Source organism: Podarcis raffonei, chromosome 9 (genome assembly GCF_027172205.1).
Source record: "Podarcis raffonei isolate rPodRaf1 chromosome 9, rPodRaf1.pri, whole genome shotgun sequence".
Classification (NCBI taxonomy): domain Eukaryota; kingdom Metazoa; phylum Chordata; class Lepidosauria; order Squamata; family Lacertidae; genus Podarcis; species Podarcis raffonei.
Window position 1 is genome coordinate 51,727,778 of NC_070610.1, and position 23,970 is coordinate 51,751,747.

Genomic DNA, 23,970 nt, shown 5'->3' on the forward strand with positions numbered 1-23,970 from the left:
CTTGGCCCTCCAGCTATTTTTGGGACTACAACTCCCATCACCCCTAGCTAACAGGACCAGTGGTCAGGGATGATGGGAATTGTGGTCCCAAAACATCTGGAGGGCGGAGTTTGGGGATGCCTGCTTTAAAATAAAGTAATAATACTGGCTATTCAAATAACAATTGATTTTAGTAAAAGACAGTCCTGCATAATATTGCTTTTTTTTCTTCTTATTTAAGAGGCCATGTGCACGTTCAACCATAGAGCATTTCAAGAAGGAACTTGATGTTCTAGTAGAAGAAAATGTTGGCAAAGATCACATTGTGACTACTATACGAAATATCCAGGAAAATATTGATGCTGCTTGGGTAAGTTTACCTAAGATTTAATTTTGGTTTGATTTTTGGTTTTGCATTTAAGATCAACACACACATCGCATGCTGACAAGTGGTCCTGCATAGGAACCATATTTTAATTTTGCCTTCGTATCCTGCCAGATTCACCTCACAGACTATATAAAAACAATGCATTTTAACACAGTCTACAAAACTTAAGTGCTTTCATATCTGCCCTCCAAAGGTGGAACTTTACTAGGATGTCACATGATACAGTATACCAAGTGAAATTTGACATTCCATCTAAACGGCTTTCAAGAAATCTTTAGTCTAAAGCCACTCCTGAAATATTAGCAGAGATGACACAATAATTTTATTGTTTTACAACTGAGTGGTCCTTGTTTGCAAATGGCAAATAAGAAGACTGACACAGTGCTGGTGCAAAATGGAAACAACTTTACAGAAAATCGATTAGAATGGTATCAGTAAAATTAGTAATGAGGCGGGGAATATATTATCACTGTCATGTTCCTTGAGGGTGGAATGGTGTGGCTTCCCATGCTGTGATTGCCCCCCAGGTGTTCTTGGTCACCTGTGACTATGGGAAGCCCAGAGCATGGTCATGTGGTTCAGCTGAAGGGCAGCCCTACCTCCCAGTAGCCTAAAATCTGGGCAGGTGGTGCCAATGCCTTGATCTGGGCCACCTCCCTATCTTGGAAGGCCCTCAAAATCCTGGGTCTTGTGAGTTTTGAGCTTCTGAGATCTCCTAAGATCTTGGTTGGTGGCCAGGGACCAGGAACAATAGCAACACCAAGGGGAGACATCTCTCTTCACCTTGCAAATCTCTCCCCTTCTGCAGGTAATGTATGGATTGGGGTCAGTGGCTTCTCTGCTCACCAATTGAAAAAAAAGAGCAAGAAGTCCTAGAAAGGTACAGATAAGCTACTTTGAGCCCAGAAAAGGGGAAAAGACTGAATGCACAGCCTGTTATACATTTGCAAACTGATGTTTCTGTGCCAGTTTAAAAGTTTTTGCTTCCTTACGATTCCTTATTTGGGATATAATGCCTACCTCTTTCATTTTGTCTTTAGAATTGGTTAATGACAAATTTCATAAATATTTTCATTGCAGAAAGGAATTGAAGAAGAAGGAAATGAAGTAAGCCAAGTAAGCCAAGATCTCTTACTGGAAGATGCTTTTAAGAAAATAAATACGTTTCTCCAGCAATGTTACTCAAACTAACAGCACATCATGTGACAATTAATTTATTTTATTTAAAGTCTAATTTATTGTGTTTGCTTTTCTTAGTTACCTTTTATGTGACCTGATTAACTGATTAAAATATTGTTCTATAATTTAATAATTAAAAAAATTATTTCATATTAGATCTAGTCCTTCATTTGTGAACTCCAGACTTATTTTTTTAAAACCAATAGCTATATTTTAATAGTTATATTTGTACAAACATATACATAAGAGAGGGAAAGAGATAAAGTTGTATCTATTAATTCAACTCACAATTACCTTAGCTTACGCCCAGTTCAATTCCTTGCCCTGCTAAACGTTTTCGTAAGGTGGCACGCAATAAAATAAAATCACAACAAGGTTAGTAAACAGCCCCAACTGCCAGTGACTCAGTGAGGAAATGGAAATGAAAGGCACTCTGTACAGGCTCTGAGACACCGTTTCCCTTTGATTATGATGTCAGATGCACTGGCTGAAAACCACTGGTTTAATGTATCTGATGCTGTCAGCTGTGAAAGTTCATGGTTCAATAAAATCAACTAGTGGCAGTCCTATGTACACTTACTGTGAGGTACGCCAGATCACACTTCCAATTAAAGATTCATGGGGCCAAGCTACTCCAAGGTTTTCCATAAAATATATATCAACCAAACATTTTAGCAATAAAAACTTAGCAATAATTGAATTATGGCCCATCCACACTGGCTTCCTTATTGTCAACAATACAGCTTGGTTCTTTACGTATCTAAGCTGGAGCAGCCCCTAAGAAGAGGGACACTGATAGGCATTCACACTACTCCCAGTTAAGCCCAAGACAAGCAATGTTAAGGCCACACACATAAGAGTAACAGATCCATCACCTGCAGGACATGCCCAGGTCCAGGCCCTTCCTTTGCCCACCCAGTGCATCCCTGGGACTTGCCTGCAGGTGCTCACTGATCCCTTCTTGCTCTCGCTCCATCTTCCTCCTGGCCAACCAACCTCCCACTTTAAATCAGGAGAGGAGTGGCTGGGAACAGCAAAGCCCCTTCACCTACTATTTGTCATTGACTGCATCATGAAGTGGCATGTCCAAAGGCTTGGCTGTGATCAGAGGGATGTTTTCCCTCCTGAAACACTCTCACAAGCTTAAAAAGCAGTTTGCCATGTAGTACAAGAGACTACTGTTGAAGACAGAGAAGACCAGAAACTTGTTTTGCCATGCAGAATGAGACTCCAATCCGACACACAACTATTTAAGTTCCAGCGAGTCAGGTGAGGTTTACCTCCAAGTAGATACTTATGGGATTGCACGGTTAGTTGGACAGACCTTTGAGAATCCTGCCTAGTGGCCCAAGCAAAGTCAACTTTTACTTTTTTACCAGACCTTTAAAACTATGTTCTTATAGCTGTAAAGTCAAAATGTAAGGATAAGCAGAAGGTAACAAAACGAGATCAGAAAAGGCAAAACATACGGCAAAGTTATATTTCCCCAATATGCTTTCCTGTGAGGATTCCAATCAGCAACTTTGCATAGTGGCTCTCAAATTATTATAGTGCCACAACCATTGGAAGAGACTGGGCTGAACAGGCTGTCTGCTGCCCCAAAACAGCTCCCCAAGGCACAATGTAAGGCAGAGATTCTAAAATATACATCCCAAAATGATAGCGTTTTAAGCATCCCACTATCCATGACAAAGTTATTTTTAGGTCATTAAAAAACAACAACCAGGCAGAGGTGAGGGGCAACATTAGTTCAAGACTATTTCCCCCCCCCCCCTTTTGATTAAGATGCCCTGTGTTCATCATAAAGTGACGCGACAGCGAATGAAGGGAAGCACATGTAATGCTGATGGGCCCTAGAGAGAATTTAGTGACATACCTGTACCTTCACAGAAAAAAACCCCCATATTTTCCTTGCTCCTTTCTGCCTCGCTATTCGCGTTCTGAATTATTTCACTCTTTACATTCCATTTAATACTTTGCTCCCTTAATAAGCATTTTTCCATTATATGTAAGTATCAACAGACATTCTTCTCACTACAAAAGCAAACAATAGCAAAGAAGAAGTCTTTTGCAAGTTCAATCCAGTCTCTCAAGAACCCCAGTTCAAAGGCAAAACTCGCTTATTTTCTCACAGCCAGCCCCAATATCTCTCCCACAATCTCTCAGCTCTTGTCACGTCACTTCCAGCTAACTCCTGCTTCTCTTTGGTGAGAAGTGCTGCTTTGCAATGATGGTGGGAAAGAGCATTCATGTAACTCAAATGGTTTGCACTCTACATACAGCTCTCATGATCCAACATTTAAGTCAGCCTTGATAAGGGAGATGAACAACATTTTGGAAGAGCCTAGTAAACATTCGTTTATGCCCGAGTTCATCATTACGGTTAAGTGTAGCTCACAGACAAATCTGAACTTCTCCGTCTGCTTCTCTGTCACAACATTTTGATTAGTTCCTGAAATTGTGTGGCAGAGCCCAAATTAGTCAAATAACACAAGCATAAAGCAGACTGGAAGACCGTGAAACAAAACATATTTAACATGAGAAAGACCATTTCAGCATTCTCTACAACAGACATAAGATTAAAGAAAGCTCCACTGGTATAGTATCTGTCTATCGCTTTTTCTTTGATGTGTTCTACTCTGTAGGTGGAGAATGAAGATATTTGTACACCTCAAGCAGGCAATAAACAGGCAGCTAAAGAATGAAGAAAAAAACCCCCAGCTATTATCTGGAAAAAACAACAGTAGACTATCAATCAACTGCCTTGAAAGAGATTAGTTTTCTCAAGCTTTCTTGTGAAAGGCTTCTGACATACCATTGATCTCCAACAATCAGAAGCAAAAGAGGTCCCAGCACAGTACTACAAGGAATGCTTTAGAACCCTAATATTCTAGATTCAACCATCTGCACTGCTATTTAAATGATCCGGGCTTTTTTCAATTGCTGCCATGTATGATTCATGACTGCTGACATGGAGCTGAGCAAATTTGAAGCCTGAGTGCAGGACCCAGTTAGTATTAATGGGCAAACTGGTTAAAGAACATAAAACAGAAGGTTGTACTAAATGTGCAGTGTGACCACTTTATGTAGGGGAAGGTTTTGACTGCCTGAAAGAAACTTATCTTTCTCATGTAATGAGTTTCCTCTGGACAGTCACAGTTGCTCTTCTTGTCCCCTGCAGAGTCAATATTCAGGGAACCTAAAGCATTACAGACAAAGCAGTCAAGTTGAAATATACTCAGAGTCGCAAAGTGATTTCATGCTCTTTATTCAGCTCATAGTGGTGAGGAGGAATGAATGAAAGTCCCCTCAAAGTATCTGCTTTATATACATTATTTACACAATGGGCTGCACATGATTGGCTAATTCCGGAATTCTACTGTAAGCCAATCAGGTTGTGGATTCACTTCTATCTGGAGCATGATTGGATGGTTCCTGCCAACCAATCATACTGCTGCCTTGTTCTAGGACCAATCAGACTGCTGCATTCTGAATCCTATTGTTCTAGGACCAATCAGACTGCTGCCTTTCGGATCCTATTGTTCTAGGACCAATCAGACTGCTGCAGTTTGGATCCTATTCAACTCAGTACATAACACAAGTCATAAATTGTTGTGCTTGTTGCAGATACAGTACTATTGCATCTTATGCACATTTAACTTACACAATTTCAATCATACATGGCTGAAGACAGGCTGGTTGAAATTGTGCATGTTCAATCCAAGCAAGGTGGAGAGCTCAAAACCTCTTTTTGTGCTGAGTCTACTTGGGGTTACTTGGCTCAAAAAGAGCTTCTAAGCTCTCTGCCTTATTCGTGGGGTGGGGGCAAGGCCTGCTCAGTATGTAGACTCTGGGGTGATGCTCTCATGAGATCTTGTGGGGGCCACCCTAAGTTTGCACAATATCCTAGGTAAGCATCTCTAGCCTTCCAGAGCTGGCATACTGAGCAGGCCTAGTCCACATCATAGCTGTCAACCTTCCCTTTTTTTGTGGGAAATTCGCTTATTCCAGCGCTGTTTCCCGCTGCTTCCCGCTACTATCCCGGATTCTTAGATATCCCGTAGACTGTCCCCAGGACAGGTGAGGCTGTTGATCCCTTATTTTCAAATCTGAAAGTTGACAGCTATGGTCCACATCCACCAAGACAGAGAGCCTTAAAGCTCTTATCACAACAGGTGATAAGCTCTCTGCACATGAGCTCTGAGAGCACTGGGAAGTCTCTCTCTCTCTTAATGCTAGACATGGGATGGCCACAAAGGGTTGGGTATATACCGGGGTCAGCAACCTTTTTCAGCAGTGGGCCAGTCCACCGTCCCTCAGACCATGTGGTGGGCCAGACTAATTTTCTTTTTGGAGGGGAGAAATGAACGAATTCCTATGCCCCACAAATAACCCAGAGATGCATTTTAAATAAAAGCACACATTCTACTCATGTAAAAACACCAGGCAGGCCCCACAAATAACCCAGAGATGTATTTTAACTATAAGGACACATTCTACTCATGTAAAAACACACTGATTCCTAGACCGCCCGGGGGCCGGATTGAGAAGCGATTGGACCACATCTGGCCCATGGGCCTTAGGTTGCTACCCCTGGTATATACAGTGCATTTTTCCTAGACTAAAAGGAGCTAGAACGCACCTTCCTCAGATCTATTGTCACTTGTGCCCTGTGATGAACCCAGCACACTGTTTGATATTTAAAAAGTGTTAACACAGCAGCATGAGAGCATGACGCTTGGCATTAAGGTGAGTTGTGGGAACATATGCTTATGGAGAAAATGGCATACTGAAAATGTTTAGTTATGAATAACTAAAGAGAGCAGGGGTGGGGGAAATCAAACTTTCCAGTGAAAATGAACACATTATTATATTTCAGCCACACAAGTCAAACAACAATTCACAGCATTTAACAAAAGCATCCAATGCTTCATTGGGCTATTTGTTCCAACACACACTGATTTAGGAGAAGTCAATGGGGAAATTTCCCCCAGGGATGGGGGAAATTGTAACCCAGGAGGAGAGCATCATGCAGGCTACTCCAGTTAATTAGTAAGGAAAAATTAGGAAGATGACATTTCTATTTAACATTCCTAAATGTGAATAAGACCACAGCAAGTCAAACAAATTAGCATTTATTTATTTTTTTACATGTTACAGTGTAAGTCAGGCTCAGGCCTGTTTCATTCACAAAAATATCAAAATGAAGGTGATGCAAAAAGGTAAAAAGGTAATGGACCATTGGATGGTTAAGTCCAGTCAAAGGCAACTGGGGTTGCAGCACTCATCTCGCTTTTCAGGCCAAGGGAGCCGGCGTTTGTCCACAGACAGCTTTCCGGGTCATGTGGCCAGCATGACTAAACCACTTCTGGCGCAACGGAACACCGTGACGGAAACCAGAGGACACGGAAATGCCATTTACCTTCCCGCCACAGCGGTACCTATTTATCTACTTGCCCTGGCGTGCTTTCAAACTGCTAGGTTGGCAGGAGCTGGGACAATGCAACAGGAGCTCACCCCATCACGGGGATTTGAACCGCGCATCTTCTGATTGGCAAGCCCAAAAGGCTCAGTGGTTTAGACCACAGTGGCTTCACATGGTATAAAAGCTGTTTGCCCCATTGTTTCTACAACTGTACAGCTCCACTTCAATTCTGGAGCCAGCAGACACCATAAAGACTCTCCATGCAGTAAGTCATATACACATTACACAGCTGCATGTGGAGCCATCCATATCCAAGCATGTTCTTGATGGTTACCATATGACCATCACTATTCATGAAACTTCCTTCACTTTGATTCTAAAACTTAGCTTATGAAGACTCTTGAACACAGCTTAAAGGTAAAGGTACCCCTGCCCGTACGGGCCAGTCGTGTCCGACTCTGGGGTTGCGCGCCCATCTCGCTTAAGAGGCCGGGGGCCAGCGCTGTCAGAAGACACTTCCGGGTCACGTGGCCAGCGTGGCGAAGCTGCTCTGGCGAGCCTGCACCAGTGCAGCACACGGAAACGCCGTTTACCTTCCCCCTATAAAGCGGTAGCTGTTTATCTACTTGCACTTAGGGGTGCTTTCGAACTGCTAGGTGGGCAGGAGCTGGGACCGAATGACGGGAGCTCACCCCGCCGCGGGGATTCGAACCGCCGACCATACGATCGGCAAGTCCTAGGCGCTGAGGTTTTACCCACAGCGCCACACGCGTCCCTCGAAAACAGCTTAAACACAATAAAAGCCTTTTCCAATATATCTTTCACATATATAAATCAACTCCTTAAGGGGGACACAAACTTCAAAGAAATGGCATTAAATACACTTTTAGCCACTGGTTTGCATATTTTAACCATTTGGACAACAAAAGCAGTAGAACATTTGTGAGCTTGCTAGTTCTTGGACGTGAATGTATCACACACAACATTTTACGAAGTTGGCTGAATTAATTTAAATGGCAAACTATTGTCCATGATTAAGACCATGCAGTCTTCAAGCCCCTCCTTCTAAATCCTTAAGTAATCAACATCATTTCTGAAATACCATTAAATATTTAAGACACCTGATACAATTTCCAGCTTGCTTCCATATGCAAACACAATTATGTACAAAATACCAGACCCGTTTTCCATAATGTAGCATCAGTAGATCACATATTTGGTTGGCACTTTATTTGTGGGGTTTTCTGCTGCTGTAGTTTCCTACAGGCTTAAAAAGTTGAGTGCCCACAACTGAAAAAAAAAAGCCCACAAAGTTTCACAATGATTAATAAGGAAAATTGTGGCTTTAAAGCCAGAATAGAAGCAACCAACCTTTAAAGCAAGGTGATAGCATGCTAATTCGCATTGCCCTTACAAACAGGTACCAAACCCAGCAAAATAATAATTGCCAGTAACACAATTCTTCACTTTTAAACCGTTCAGCCTCACTTATTTTAAAGTGTCATAGCCAAAGTATGAGAAATCACGTAAATACTGATTAATTTATGTAATAATTTTGTATGGAGCATATATTAACCAAATCCAAATTATAGTTAGGAAAAAGGCTTTCAAACAGTGCAGAGTCACTTCATATTCAAATTCAACAGACCGAAACAATAATTTTTAAAGGAAACAGTTGTTTTTGAACCAGTGCAGGCAGAGCCAGCAAGGCGGACTCTCAGTGTAAGGAAAAATAAGAACAAGATTAGATTGTCACTCACTGTAAGAGAATGAGGAGAATGTAGATCTAAATAAACTGCATAAGCCAATACTTAGGCACTTGTACAAAATGACTGACAAGTTTCAAGGCCAAAGGATTTTGATTAATATTTTGTCAATCTAACAATGTCTTTATACATTTATCATCCATACCGCCACAATTTTAGTGAAGTCTTCCCTGCCCCCCCCCCATTCCTGAGATCTTGCAACATATCAACCAGAGAATTAACATGGACACAAATCTGAGTCACATCACAATCTGATTCTAACAAATAATCTGATACCACTATTAGTTCAAGAAGGACGTCACTAAAAAGGTTCAGACAAAACACAAAGCCAAAATCTGTTTGGCTTAGAATGCCACAAGCCTCTGCACTTCTTTCCAAATTTGCTTATCATTACTGATTATATTCAGAAGCAATTAAAATTACAGGAAGTGCTGACTGCACAGCTAAAACAGACGCAATCTGACACACCCAGCAAGAATCCGACAGTCATTTTAATAATTCTATTCTCTGATTGTCTTTGCCTTATCCAATGAAATGAATAAGAACAAGATACATATATGTATAGCCATTAGAGAAGACTACAGAAGTTTCCAGCATCTATATTCTTACACACCAACAATAAGTTCAGCCTGTGTTTGAAACAATGAACATAAATGCCTTACCAGCTGCTGATCCTCTAGTTCAGTGATGGCCAAACTTGGCCCTCCAGCTGTTTTGGGACTACACTTCCCATCATCCCTGACCACTGGTCCTGTTAGCTAGGGATGATGGGAGTTATAGTCCCCAAACAGCTGGAGGGCCAAGTTTGGCCATCACTGCTCTAATTGATGGATGCTGCTAAGTTGGTCTTCCCTTTTCTGTGATGTTGTTCTTCGTATGCAAAGTATACAAACTCCCAGTGGCTCTTGATTCCCTGGCTATAACATTTCAGCTTGCCTGAAGGAGTTCAGAAGGTTTGGGCAAGTTGTTTTCATTGGGCAGAATACTTTTGGACCCATGTTGACATTCACATTGGGTTTGAAGGCACTTTTTAGTGATATGTGTGAAAATGTCCTTAAAATGTTAATATGCTTTATTTTCTACAGTCCCTGGCAAATCAAGCTGAAATCCTTCTCAACCTGTCCTCCCTCGTCCCCAAATACTGTATATCATTTTATAACTAAATTTAAAAAATGAGGTGATGAAAATATCAGAAGCGCTTTGGAAACCAGCAAGGCTCTTGGATGGTTTGAAACAGATAAATTGTTTTAAGAAATCCCTAATATTAGGATGTTTTATTCCTTCAGGATGTTCTGGACTCCCGGGCCTACCTGGCAGTGAGTCGTTATGCCAAATCCAAAGGTCAGGAAACACAGTCCAGGGTCCAGGATAGTGTCCAGAGTCAAACCCAAAGCAGAGTCCCGTAAAAGTCCAGGAGTCTCCCAGTCAAAGTCCAGCAACACGGGCAGTTCAGCAGACCCAGCACCTCAGCTCTGCTTGCCTTTTGTTCTCTGCCTGCTAACTGCAGCACCTGGGCTTGATGAGGCAGGTAACCCTCAGCTGTTTCAGCTGAGGAATCACACACCTCCTCTCAGAGCTAATGAGTCCCAGCTGGCCAGCTAGGGAGCTGAGCTGTGGATCTTTTTTCTCTCACTATATTTTTTATTAAATTTTCTGTTTTACATTTTAGAATATTCATTTAAACAACCTTAAAATATCAGTGACTTCCCTACTTCTCTTTTCATCGTTCATTTTGCAAAACATAAATCCCTGCCTATTTTACACAAACTAAACCATTCAGTATTCCATTATTACATCCATCAAAACTTATTTACACTGTTGATTTTAACTTAATGCTGCCAATGTTTTCAAGTGTACACAATTTCCCTCCGTATATTCAACAAACATCTTCTTTAAGCGTGTGTTCTTCTTGTTTTCTTATTCTATATGTTAGGTCCACAAGCTGCGCATATTCTATCAGTTTAAATTGCCATTCTTCTTTAGTTGGGACCTTGCTCGTTTTCCATTTTGGGGCTAACAAAACAAGGGCCACAGTAGTGGCATACATAAATAACCTTTTCTGACACCTGGGAATTTCCGTCTGAATTATCCCCATCAAAAAGTACTTTTTTTAAAAAAAAAGTACTTTAAAACATTTTTTTCAATTCATTCTGAATTATTTCCCAATACACTTTTATTCTTTTACAGGTCCACCACATATGGGAGCTGGGCTGTGGTTCTTGCCTGTCTCAGCCTCCTGGCGTGTCCTTCCTGCTGCTCCCTAAGCCTCAGAGCCTGCTGTGTTTTGTGCAGACAGGGGGCCCTTTGGCAATGGGTCCAGCAGCTGTGGTTCCTATGCACTGACCCCAATCTCCTCTTCATCCTCCATCACACTGAGAGCACTTGCTTCCCCAGTCCCAGCTACACCCCTTGTAAAGACCCCCTTCCTCCTCCCCGTTGACCTGCCAGTTCATGACACAGGAGGGTATTCTGATTTGTTATCTATCCCCTTGGATTCATTGTCTGGGCCAATCTTCTGTATCTCCAAGGGGAGGCAGGTCCTCACCCTTCCAGACTGGTTCAACCCCAGGCTTCCTCAACCTCAGCCCTCCAGGTGTTTTGAGACTACAGTTCCCATCATCCCTAACCACTGGTCCTGCTAGCTAGGGATCATGGGAATTGTAGGCCAAGGGGGGTGGGATTAAATGGCAAATTCTCCCTCCTCCTCATTCCTCTGGACTTCAAGGGAGATGTACTTTCAGTTCCTTCAGTAAGTCCAGACTTAGTACTAGAGCTGCAGGAGGCCATGGGTGTAGCATCTGAGTTCTCATTTCAACTCTCCATCTGAGACTTGCAGCTTCTTTTGACTTGTTTGCTTCATTGTAAATGATTATTTAGGAAGGTGTCACAGCACAGCCAACTTTTCAAAGCTACTATCTGTAGGCAAATCCCATGAATGCTTTGGCCAAAATGCTGATCACACTGAATTTAGTGTTAACAGTTTTGTCATTATTTGCCTGCCTTCCTCACTCTCAGCACTCCTAGGATAACATTTTTTAAAAATAATAATAATAAAAAGACCAGCGTGTTGACATTAATTTTTATTCCAAGTATAACAAACTTAAAATGATTTAGCACTATAGCAACCACGGTTCCATAAATTAAATACATATAGAATTTATACAATCTACATTGACAAGAAAAAGCCATTCAGGGAATCACATTATCCAAAAGGGTTTTTTCAGTGTTATGGCAAATAAAAGTTATGAAAATTCACAGTTAATCTGTAGCTTAGAGATGCAAAATATTGCACATAATACAATTGTGAATGCTAAACAGCAGCTTTACAGTTTTTCTTCACAAACATTGGTCATGTAGTACTAGACTGAATACAAAATGGCATGATGTACACCACGGTAAACAGTTATTCACAACGTCAATCAAGTTTTAAATAAAGTAGCAAAAAACTGCTGGGTTCTTTCAGTTGCCCTGTTAATTCAGTGATCTTCTTTATCTTTTCCTTTTCTTTCTTTCTCATCCTGTAGTGCAGTGCCAAGCTTCTTGATAAGAACTGACAGAACTTTGTCCAGTGGGTCCATGACCCCACGCTGAAGCCATTTAGGAATAGTAGTTCTTGCATGATGGAAGCCTAGCTTCTGAAGAATGTAGTCAACACCTACTGGGTCAATTTTCCTTCCAGTCCAGGAGATTAATCTAAAAGTTAACATATGTTAGCATTGTCAATAACTGAACATGCAAATGAAATAAACATGACCACTGAGAAGGGGAGAGGAAAAAAATTAGGGAATGGGGAACAGAATGAAGTGGCTGCAATACGAAACAGAAGCACTCCATACTGCAATGTAAAGTTCCCTTGCTTCTCTCTCACTATGTAGAACCAATCTAGAAGGGTGGGAATATTCCAATTTTCCCAATTTTACTGCAAACAGAATGACTCATTTACCTGAGTGTGGGCTCCAGATGCCATGTATTGCAGATAAATTCTCTCCAGTCCACAGTAGTGTAAGTAATACTTTCTTCTGCTCCCTTCTCAGCAGAGCTCTCATCAAGTACACTGATGGGGCTTTTCTGTCCCGGCCGACTGGAAAAAATACGTGGTGGAAAGATGGCTAGAAAAGGGTAAAAACAATAAGGCATAGATATTAGATTTCTTTAAAATGCAGATTGAATTGTTAATGTAATGACCAAAGATGTTCCTAATTATAATTACTATTCATTAAATTTCTATATTGCCCTTCACTCGAAGATCACAGGGCGGTTTACAATATAAAAATAAAAGCAATATAATTACAAGGCATGTTTACATATAGTATTTTAACTGTAATAAACTGTAGTTAAAAAAATGATCATTTTAATGTGCTAGGCTTCAATTAACTATTTGTGAAGTGTATCATTTCCAAATCATCCCGAAATTGATCTACATACCTTTCTCCTTTTCTTTAAGATAAGCTGATACCAGGTCATGCAGAAACATTATCAACTCAGCATCCATAGTTACACATATGTGATCAGTGAATTCTGTAACAACACTGCACTCCACTTTTGGCTTAGCACTGGGATCTGTAACAAAATGTTATAATTTTGGCAGAGGTGATTTGCATGCAAACTTTTTAATGGCAAATGTTAAAATGCGCTAGTATTTTAAAAGTGCTAATCATTTGCAGCGTGATCTTAAAATAAAAATCCTACTGATACATTTGGCATCTCTCCTTGGCGAGGCAGGCACACACTGGCTTCAAGATGATATTACAACTACTGCTATGCACCACATCTCCAAACAGAAGTTCTAAACCAGGAGTGGAAACTGGATCTGGCCGGTGGACCAGATTATCTTTCCTGCCCTTCGGAGGTTGAATCTGACAAGTGGGGTGGAGACACCCATCTGCCAGTCACCTGATACCACAATTATATCACGTGACTATTTTGCCCACAGGGGCCTTCAGAATCCATTTTCAAAGTGGTATTTTAAGCAGTGCTTTGAAAGGGACTTTTGAAAATTAAGCTAAAGTTCTGATATTTGGGTTTTCAGAAGCCTCTTTCAAAGCGCTATCTTGGCCCAGGGTTTTGTATAGGGCTTTGCAGGCCCCACTGATCAAGCTTATTGGTGATGCCAGCAAACCTCCTTTACCTAACCCCACTCCAGATGCAATGTTTTATGTCAGGTGTACTGCAGGTAGCTGTAGTTGGGGGTGAAATGGCCTTACAGGTCAAATGAGAAGCTCTAGTGAGCCGAATTAGGCCCACAGACCAGAAGTTCTAAATAGGACACTAGTGCAGTGCAACTGGTGTCAAGGAAGCCCATTAAATGGTATATATGCCATTGCTTGTGGGATCAGAGTGACAGCAGACTTACTACAGTGGACCCTCAGGTTATGTTACCTTCGGGTAATGTAACTTTTGGGTTGCGAACATGGCAACCCCAGAAGTGTACACTTCCAGGTTTCGCTGTGCGTGCATGCACAAAAGTGCTCTATCGCACCACGTGCATGCACAGAAGCAGTGCCTCTAAATGCAGACTTTTTGGGGTACGTACGGACCACCGGAACGAATTAGGTTCATATCCAGAGGGTCCACTGTACTTTCTTTCCTTCTTTCCTTTGGATTAAACAGTTAGAACTGATTTAATTTTTCAGCTATTGAACCAGATTGCTAAATGGTCTTCATCACAAAAACAGTTTATATGTTTAATGCTTTTATGCCAGATTATCTCAGATTTTGAATAATACTCAATTAACTGTTCATAAGGTATGAATTAGGTTTGTAGTTCAGAAGGTATAACACATCGCACTTTACCTTGTAATAAAGGTTCCTGTGGCTGTTGAACATGAATAGATTTAAAGTCCAGCTGCATCCTTGGTAATGCAAAGATAGTTTCGGTCTCATGATTGTAACTGGAGCCTCCTCTGAATCCGCTTAACAAGCTAGAGCTTTTCACTGTTGTGCTGTTCTCTGGGTTGTTTGCATCAACATTTCGGAGAAGGTTCAACTCTGCAAATACAAAGGAAGTAGAGCTATGTTTTGATTTCACTGGGCTTCGGATTGTTATCACTGCTATTCACAGATCATTTCAGATACTATAACTGAAATTAATTCAGCATAGTTCTGCTGAACTCTGTAGTCCTATGTGGTTAGTATGCTGCTGCCCCACCTTCTTTCACTTTGTAAATTCATGCAATTCCACCAGCAATAACCAGATCAACAAGCAGAAATGTGATAGAAGGCCTCACCTTCATTCCTTGTGGCTGTAACATAATTGAACCATTCTTTCACACTCGCCACTCCATGTGGTGGGTTTTCATGGCGCCTCCTTGTGATCTTGGTGATGGTTGCCATTGGGCTTTCCAGGGCTCCACATGGCTTTGTGACCATAGTATTGTGACCCAAATGGAAGTCTAGTGTTTGCACAACATAGGTAGAATGTTCACTAGAACCTGGAGGGGTGGGGTGGTTTAAAAACATGGTTATTTGCTTACTGAAGAGCCTAATCATGTTGAATGTAATTTTTAACAAAAAAAAGTGTAGTTTGCATAATTACAGAGCATGTATGCAATAATTGGAAGTAGAAAAAAACTCCCACCATGTATTGTATCAGATACTGGATTTAATTTGGTATTTTCCTTTGTCTGGAGACTCTTGTCGGTATATAGACATGCAATCACTAGCTTCATAGAATACTAGACTGTCACACCACAACCACAATTCATCTAGCTTCAAGAAGTCATGGAAAAAACTTCTCCTGTTCCTGAGTAGTCATTGGGTTATAAACTCATTGGTCTGATGATTCCACATGCAGCCAAGCTTTGGCCCAAGAGGTCAGCCCAGAGTATGAAGTTGTCCAGCCCAGATCTATGCACTTAATGCGCTTGTAGAATTTACAACTTAAAAGGATAAAAAATATCTATAAACAGAAAGGAGAAATAAGTTTTGATACCTTCTTGCCAAATTTTTTGTGCTTCTGTCCAAAAGGCAATGTTAGGTTCTTCAAGATGAAACAGAGCCCATGATTTTGAACGAAAATTAGGTCCATGGAAACATGCCAATGTCATGTGATTTCCATGCAGGCTCATAGAGCCTCCAAACTGCATTCCATCTTCCGGTAAAGGAATCTGAAATAAGGATATGTGGCACCCTGACACCACCTTTAAAACTCCTGGCCAATGACGATGATGTGCTGCATCCAGTACTGTGGGGGAAAGCATACAGAATAAACAGTGGCATTAATACCTACTTAACAGAATCTCTGCCTTTCTGTGTGTGTCTCTAGGGAATCTAAAACTTCTGAGCCTATCCAGAAATATACACATTAATTATATATACATAGGTCAGGCTCTTCCAAAGCTGAAGGTACATTTATTGCAAAGAGATCAGCAGCAATGGTATCAACAGATTCTTGAAACTATCTAAGTAGATTTATAAAACTTAGATTACTCCCATATATAAACAAAGACAGAGCTATACTACTAAATAAAAATATGAATCTCAATAGCATTTTTAAATGAGGGTGTTTAAAAAATGCATGATGAGAAAAACCACAAGAACATGGACTAAAGTCTTTTGAGGTGAAGTTCCATTTTCTTTTACCCAAAAGGAAGTAGCTTGAAGTACAAAGTACTTCTAAACATCTAATCTACACTTGCATCAAAAACGAAGGCATAAAGAATGAGCACGCACTTTACAACTCTGCATACCACTTCACTTTCTCATAAACTGGTACTCTGCATACCAAGTCACTCTCTTAAGACATGGGTAGTCTGCCCAAAATAAGGTATTATTTTGATTGAGTAGTATGGCTCTTTTGATGCAAAGTGCTTGCTCATCTTTTGTGCCTTGCAATGCTTGATGTAAGTAGATTAGATGTTTAGAAGTACTTTGTGCTTCAAAACTCCTTCCGTTTGTAGAAAAGAAAAATGAGTTTTCACCTCAAAGGACTTATGCCAAAGTTCTTGCGGGTTCTCACAGCAGGATACATATATTTTTTTAACACACACATTTAAAAATAGAGATGTTTTTGAGATACACATTTCCGGGCTTGGAGATACAAGGTCTGTAGGCTCATGATACTCACATCTAATACAAGGTGAGCATTACAACCTGTAAATTCTCCTCTGCTTTGTATTTTAATGAAAGTCAAATAATTCAACTTCCCTCCACTGTCCCAACAAGCCCTGAATTAATAGCCTTTGGTTAAACTATATTATCCCAGGACTACTTGCACCCGGCAAGCTGCTATGCAAGAAGCCTCTGGGCCGTATAGTTTTTATCAAGGGCTTCTAAAATCAGGGGGGAAGAGATTGCCCAGCCACTTGCTACCACATTATCAATAGCAGCCAGGTTAAGTGGGGTGGGAGATGCTTGAGAAATGTGTCAGCCTATGAACTGGGGACTTAGTGGGTGGGCTGCCCCACCAAGCAGAGCTATTTCCTGATTCTTAGGAAACAGCTCGTATTATTCCAAGCCAATCTGGCAGAAGACGTTCTCGGTAGCGGCGCCCACCCTGTGGAACGCCCTCTCATCAGATGTCAAGGAAATAAACAACTACATGACTTTTAGAAGACATCTGAAGGCAGCCCTGTTTAGGGAAGTTTTTAATGTTTGATTCTATTTTTAATATTCTGTTGGGAGCTGCCCAGAGTGGCTGGAAAAACCCAGGCAGATGGGCGGGGTATAAATAATAAATTATTTTTATTTTTATTAGCTTTTTATTTTATAATCACATTTTTGAGACTTTGGAACCTGCAGTACTAACACTGCTAGTTAAATTATTAAATATTGTTCAAGCGTTTCATGAAATCGGAATATAAAACTTTTAATTACGAAATGGGCTAAAGCAGTTTCAATACGTACATTGCTGGTGTGAGCTTTTCTCTGCAACATGGACCACACTCTTTGGGGGAAGATAAGGAACAGGTCCCCATGTAGACAAAGCTCTCTTGCTGGTATCAAACTGCTGAGTAAAGAATTCTTGGAGCTTCATTCCTATTTTGATGAGGTCAGGTGTGGTTGATCGGGAAATCATTACTTGAAAAATATCCCACTTCAAATCTCCATGGACAAATATCTCACTGAAACATTGAAATGAGATAATATCCCTTGTGAATTCATATTGTTTTACTTGGTTATAATGGGAGGATAGTCTATGTGTTTAAATGTAGCAACTACAGTAGAAATGGGATAACAGCTTAAGAAGGCAATTTTTAAAAATAGCTTTGATTAGAAACCACATGAGCAGAAATGTACACCATTAGATATGGCAAGCAACCTTACCTTTTATCAGTAATACTGGATTCAAAAGTATTGTAGAGATTAACTTTCCATTCATCCTGCAGTTTAAGGTCTGCGTTACTGAAAATGCCCATTAGGATGCTGGACCCCATGTAATCAACCCGAGCTTCAGTAGAACCCATGGTAATCTGAATTTTGTGATTTGGCTGCTGATTGGGATGTTCTGAAATATGAGCTAAAAAAACAACATTTGCATTATATGGGAACAAGATAGTATCTGGCTTGCCTCTCTCCTATAGTTTGCCAATACACAGCCCAATCCATGTCATAAGATTTGAGGTCTCTCCCAGCTCCGGATGACAGTAGGAGAGCGGATCACTTGCAATATGAGAATTGGACTGGCTGAGACAGCTGCTTTTCTGTAGCACACCTGCTCTCTACTTTCAGCAAACTTTCCAGTGAGCATGGGCAACTGACAGTTTCCTGCTATTAAGAACTGAAATGTACTACAGAATTCAGCTCAAGATTTGAACAGCACAGTGGAAGGTAGGAACTGCCGGGCAAAAACGGGACACAATCTAGCCAAAGTTGTGCATTTCTTAGGCCCAGTAACTTGAACGAGAGAGGTTTTAACAACAGGCTAACGTTCACATTAAAATCCATACTTCTATGGTTTCACTGAGGCTGGATTATAGCCTTTCTCTGCCAAGGAAAAGTATATGTAACAATAAAAATGATTGATGTATTGTGTGCATGCACACATACAGACACACACACACACACTGACATTCCAACTTACCCACCATCTCCAAGGCATTAACATCTATGGTACCTCCAACCACTCCCCCTCTAGAATCCAAATGTGACCTGCCAAGACCGACTGACATGCTGATTTCCCGATCTCTATTACTGCCCACAGATAAACGGCCCTGGCTTTTCAAACCACTAGTAGTCCACCTAAAACAGGGACAAAAATGAGAAAAATACATTGTATGCCATCTCTGCCTCTCATATGTCAAAAATAAAAGTTGGGGAAAGCATTTAAAACTTTACAAGTAATTTAAGTATTATGGAAAACGTTCATTTTTTAAATCATACATGGGCATAACAAAAAACAAGGAAAGCCGAGTGCCAAAATTTAAATTTTAGAAAGGAACTATATTTATGGATCTAGATGAGAGAAATGTTTCCCTTTTTTCTTTTTTTTACTGACAAGGTTAACATGTTTAATTAGAGAAAAATCTTTTTTCCCCTTCAAAATGCAACAACATTTAATACAGACACAAAATAAAAATTAAAATAAAATAAAATAAAAAAGAAAGAATATAAGGAGAGAAAAAAATAATACTATACATTTCTTATATGTAAATGCCATATATTTACAAACTCACAAAAAAGAACAAAAACATTACTGTAAATTAGCTAAAAAAGACTTCCAAATATTTTCATTTACTATATCTATTCTTTCCTTTCTAATGCACAGTCTCAAATTAATTATTTTTGTACGTCCAAACATAATATCATTTCCACCTTTTATTTACAAGAATCACTCTAGTTCTGCCAGGAGATTCTTATTCTTACAATAATTTTGTTAGATATTCCTTAAATATTCTCCATTCTTTATATACATTCTGTTTTGATTGATCTCTTACTCTCCCTGTCAAGCATCTCACTTAGACTACTAGAAGAAAAGGTCGCACAGACATACACACATATTTGAAAGATTTATTTTGATTACAGGACGCAGAAATTTACTTACGTAGTATTTCCCATTACATTGCTCATGTTCATTTGGACATTTAATTGCTTCAAATTCATAACAAACACAACCAGCGTTTCCCATGGTGTCACTTGCTGACTTCCAACTTTGTTTGATTTATTAAATGGAGTTGATGTTTTTGAGACAGTATCTAGAATAAAACATCACCAGACTTTGTAAATTTCATATTAAAAAGTAATAATGACATGCCAGTTTTAGATACAATTTGTTTCCACTACTGTGTGAATTTTGTTAGAAAATGTTTCAGTAGCGGTGATGATTTCACAGGGGAAAAACTTCTTACCATTATATATTTGTATGATCTTGTTTAGCATCTCTACACCAACGCCAGCAGTGGCTAAAATCAAAGAGTTGTCATGCAGAAATAGTCCACACGACTTGAATCAATTTCCAAATTTGGCTTCAAAGGAACGGCTAACATGACATCATCTCCCAGTGGCTGATAATAGTGACATGATGGTTGTCAGAGCTGATTAAATTCTTGCATGCTAAGATTACAATCGCTATAAATCTAAATGATATAGGGCATGACCCAAAGATATTATTACACAGTAGCATGCGAAATAAAGCAGTAAAAGGAAAGAATGATATTCGTACCTCTCTGGGGAACTGAAGAGTCTGACACACTCCTGGATCTTGAAACAGCTGGAGATTTTAAGTTATGTGCTGCTGTTCCAGGTGACATATTGCTGTTTGTGCTGTGCTCATTGAAAACATTAGGAGACTGAGCCATGTGTGTAAATGAGGCAGACTGGCTTGGCTGCTCCCAGGTTCTACAGTATGCTTTTCGCGATGATTCAGGAGACATGTGCTGGTTTACTCCTTCAATAGAATCTGGCGTCCCGGGGCCAGATGCTACTGAGAAATAAAATACAGTGGTACCTCGGGTTACATACGCTTCAGGTTACATACGCTTCAGGTTGCAGACTCCGCTAACCCAGAAATAGTACCTCGGGTTAAGAACTTTGCTTCAGGATGAGAACAGAAATCGTGCTCTGGCGGCGTGGCAGCAGCAGGAGGGCCCATTAGCTAAAGTGGTGCTTCAGGTTAAGAACAGTTTCAGGTTAAGAACGGACCTCCGGAACGAATTAAGTACTTAACTCGAGGTACCACTATAAAGCTTACATTACCATTCTTTGCACTGAATGGCAGGTTATTATTAGCCAAAAGCAAATGTTATCAGATTGTCAAAGCGTGCGTTTCTCCAGTGTGACCTTGTTTTTTATCAGCCCATCCTATATCAAATTTGTCACGGTTGCAAGATACAGAAATTAATGAATTACTAAGGGTGGGATCCAATAGTGCACCAGAGTGTGTGCACAGAAGTCACTCCCCACTACGCAAACCTGCTCTAGAGGGTCCCCCAAGCTCCCAGGGCAGATCTTGGGTATGTGTGATGGGGCAGAAAAGGGAAGAGAGAAAGCCCCATTAGTACAAATGAAAGTATGTTGTGCAAGCGGGACAGCATACTTGGATATAAGCCTGAACCCTGTTTTTTAAAAAGTTCAGATTCAAGGCCAAGACAAATCATACATAAATTAAACACACCTTCGCTGTTTACTTGCATCACAGACTCCAGCACAAAAAATGTTCACAATATTAACTAATCCTATTGTTGAAATACAGCAAATGAATGAATGAATGAATAATAAAATGAGCAAAGTACGACAGCTAAAAATTCTCTACATTGTAATCTGGATTTATTTAATCACTTACCTGGGAGATTTATTGTTTGGTCCCCGAGAAAGAGGCGTCTTGCAATACTCCTCCTGTACCAGGCTCTTGGAAATGCTAAAATCTCACTTAGTCTCCTCATGTCATATTTAAAGGAAGCAGATCCTATATCACACACAGCTAACAAAAGAATTAAAAAAGTAAGTATAAAACTGGATGTGCAACAATATGCTCCGAAGTGCTTTCCTCCTTTTTAAGTAAGTTTAGCTAATTATATTTACATAGTATATTTACATATTGCTTCACACAACCAGAGGCATCCCAAAATGATTTACAATAATAAAACACGTAAGAAATGCTAATTACTGTTACACCCATAAATGCAATGGAGCATATACAACCATGCTGCATGGTGGCCTAAGTCCAACATTAAACAAGATTGATAAATACCAGATATGTTTATTAATGTAGTATCCATTTTGCTTGCAGATTTGCTTGCAGACATGCTCTCAAAAAAGGTAGCACCTCCTGAACGCCTTATTCTTGAAAGGCTAACTTTTACAAACTCCAGATTGATGCTCAATGAATCTTTACGACCAGTAACTGACGAGGGTTCTTCATCTACATTTCCTGAAACCATAAGGAACAACATAGCAGTTTTCACTTGTTTTGAAGCACCCTAAGTTGTTCTTACTAGTGCCTGCATATTTCAGCTTAGCACAAAAAGACATAGGCACTTTGGGCTGTGTAACACAAACTGTTGATAATAGCAGCTATATATCTCATTTGTTCTTTAAAAAAATTGTAAAATTCAGCTAGGAAAGATTTTGCATATACTAGTGGAAAGGACACTAACACACCCATGAACTCTATGAAATGCATACACAGAAAACTGCATCTTTAATGTACGTCCACATGTATTGAAATGATTGGCTTTTCATAGCAATAGAAAAATACTTTTTGCAGAAACTCTTTTGTATTTCTCTAAGAACAGCCGCCCCACCAAAGCTTAAGAACAACCAATACACGTTTGTGAAATTTTATATTCTGCAATTACCTAGGGATCCTGATCCAGAAGACAATCCTGCCACACTGGACTTCTGCTTCCCTGCTCCATACGGATGAAATACATAGAGAGAGAAATCGGACATGCAGGCAGTGAAGCTCAGACCTGAAGAACTGCTGCTAGCGCCTGTCAAATCTGACTGGCTACTACTATGCCGTGTTCTGCCAAAAGGACTGCCCAGTCCAGGCGATGAACCTATAGTGCAAAATGAAAGAACAATTTAAAAAACAGCACAGATTAAATAAATTACATGTACCTTAGTTCAATCCTAAAGATCAGCCATGAGCTCTCTCTTGATTATTCCATTTGAACCATCAAATATGATGATACAGACATGTAAAGATATGAGCCCAATTCAGGAGTTATACTCCCATGAGTAGGGATATGAGTATGTTAGCTCAGCCCCCCATAACCCTCCAGGTATTCAGCAGGGAGCATCTATACTTACAGAGGCTCCTCATGCAATGTAGAAACCTGCCTTTTCAAGATTCTGTTTCACGCTGGAAGTCTTCATGGGCAGAGCAAGCTCTGCACTGTAGACAGCTTCCCTCCATTATTGCGCTTATTTTCACTTACATATTCCACTTACTTGTGAGTATAATGCCCAAATAGGACTATATTCTAGGTAAAAGGTAAAGGGTAAAGGGACCCCTGACCATTAGGTCCAGTCGTGGCCGACTCTGGGGTTGTGGCGCTCATCTCGCTTTACTGGCCAAGGGAGACAGCGTACAGCTTCCAGGTCATGTGGCCAGCATGACTAAGCCACTTCTGGTGAACCAGAGCAGTGCACGGAAATGCCATTTACCTTCCCACCAGAGTGGTACCTATTTATCTACTTGCACTTTGATGTGCTTTTGAACTGCTAGGTTGGCAGGAGCAGGGACCGAGCAATGGGAGCTCACCCCGTCACAGGGATTCGAACCGCCGACCTTCTGATCGGCAAGCCCTAGGCTCAGTGGTTTAGACCACAGCGCCACCCACGTCCCTTCTCATGCAATGTAGAAACCTGCTTTTTCCTTCAAATTAAAAAAGTAGCTTTACATGAGACAAAACAATCTACAACTCAAATTCCCATTCTGATACATGCAACAAATTATTATTTATGTGCACATGGTGCTTTACAGACAACAGAAACAAAATTTTGATGAATGTTGCTCTTAGGATATTAAATCTAAATTTTGACAGTGAGGAGATAACTGGAGAAACAGAACGAAGATCGAAGAGATGTTTCCCCTTTCTTAAAAAAGTAAATCACTTAAACATTTAAATGTTTCCAAAGAGGAAATAACAATGCACTGAATACTTTGGTTCAGTGTTACATGCACAAGCCTCAAGGCTCATGCACATCCCTCGCCTCCTCTTGCACAGGAGATTAAAAGCTTCCATTTTCAATTAGCTGAACCCAGACAAACCTTAGTGTTACCTACGGTTTAAGGCAGGCATGTCCAAAGTCCATTTCAGGGCCTAATGTGGCCCGCTGGTCGGTTTAAT

General features: G+C 40.4%; 1 protein-coding gene across 14 annotated transcripts in view; it reads right to left on the reverse strand.

The window, feature by feature from the left end:
• Positions 1-11,804: 11,804 nt before the first annotated feature.
• BLTP1 (bridge-like lipid transfer protein family member 1) overlaps positions 11,805-23,970 on the reverse strand; it is a 100,761-nt gene continuing 88,595 nt past the window's right edge. For 10 of the 14 annotated variants that reach the window (XM_053403483.1, XM_053403485.1, XM_053403480.1 and 7 more), the window contains 14 exons: positions 22,471-22,674; positions 21,864-22,043; positions 21,456-21,593; positions 20,337-20,597; positions 19,719-19,869; positions 18,759-18,916; positions 18,002-18,194; positions 17,582-17,799; positions 15,669-15,920; positions 14,965-15,168; positions 14,531-14,725; positions 13,163-13,297; positions 12,681-12,846; positions 11,805-12,430 (listed from right to left, as the gene is read on the reverse strand). In XM_053403483.1, the coding sequence (XP_053259458.1) occupies positions 12,214-12,430; positions 12,681-12,846; positions 13,163-13,297; positions 14,531-14,725; positions 14,965-15,168; positions 15,669-15,920; positions 17,582-17,799; positions 18,002-18,194; positions 18,759-18,916; positions 19,719-19,869; positions 20,337-20,597; positions 21,456-21,593; positions 21,864-22,043; positions 22,471-22,674 (2,672 nt within the window). In that variant the 3' untranslated portion in view covers positions 11,805-12,213. The remainder of the gene's footprint in view (positions 12,431-12,680; positions 12,847-13,162; positions 13,298-14,530; positions 14,726-14,964; positions 15,169-15,668; positions 15,921-17,581; positions 17,800-18,001; positions 18,195-18,758; positions 18,917-19,718; positions 19,870-20,336; positions 20,598-21,455; positions 21,594-21,863; positions 22,044-22,470; positions 22,675-23,970) is intronic. The other 4 variants (XM_053403491.1, XM_053403490.1, XM_053403479.1 and 1 more) reach the window with 2 other exon arrangements.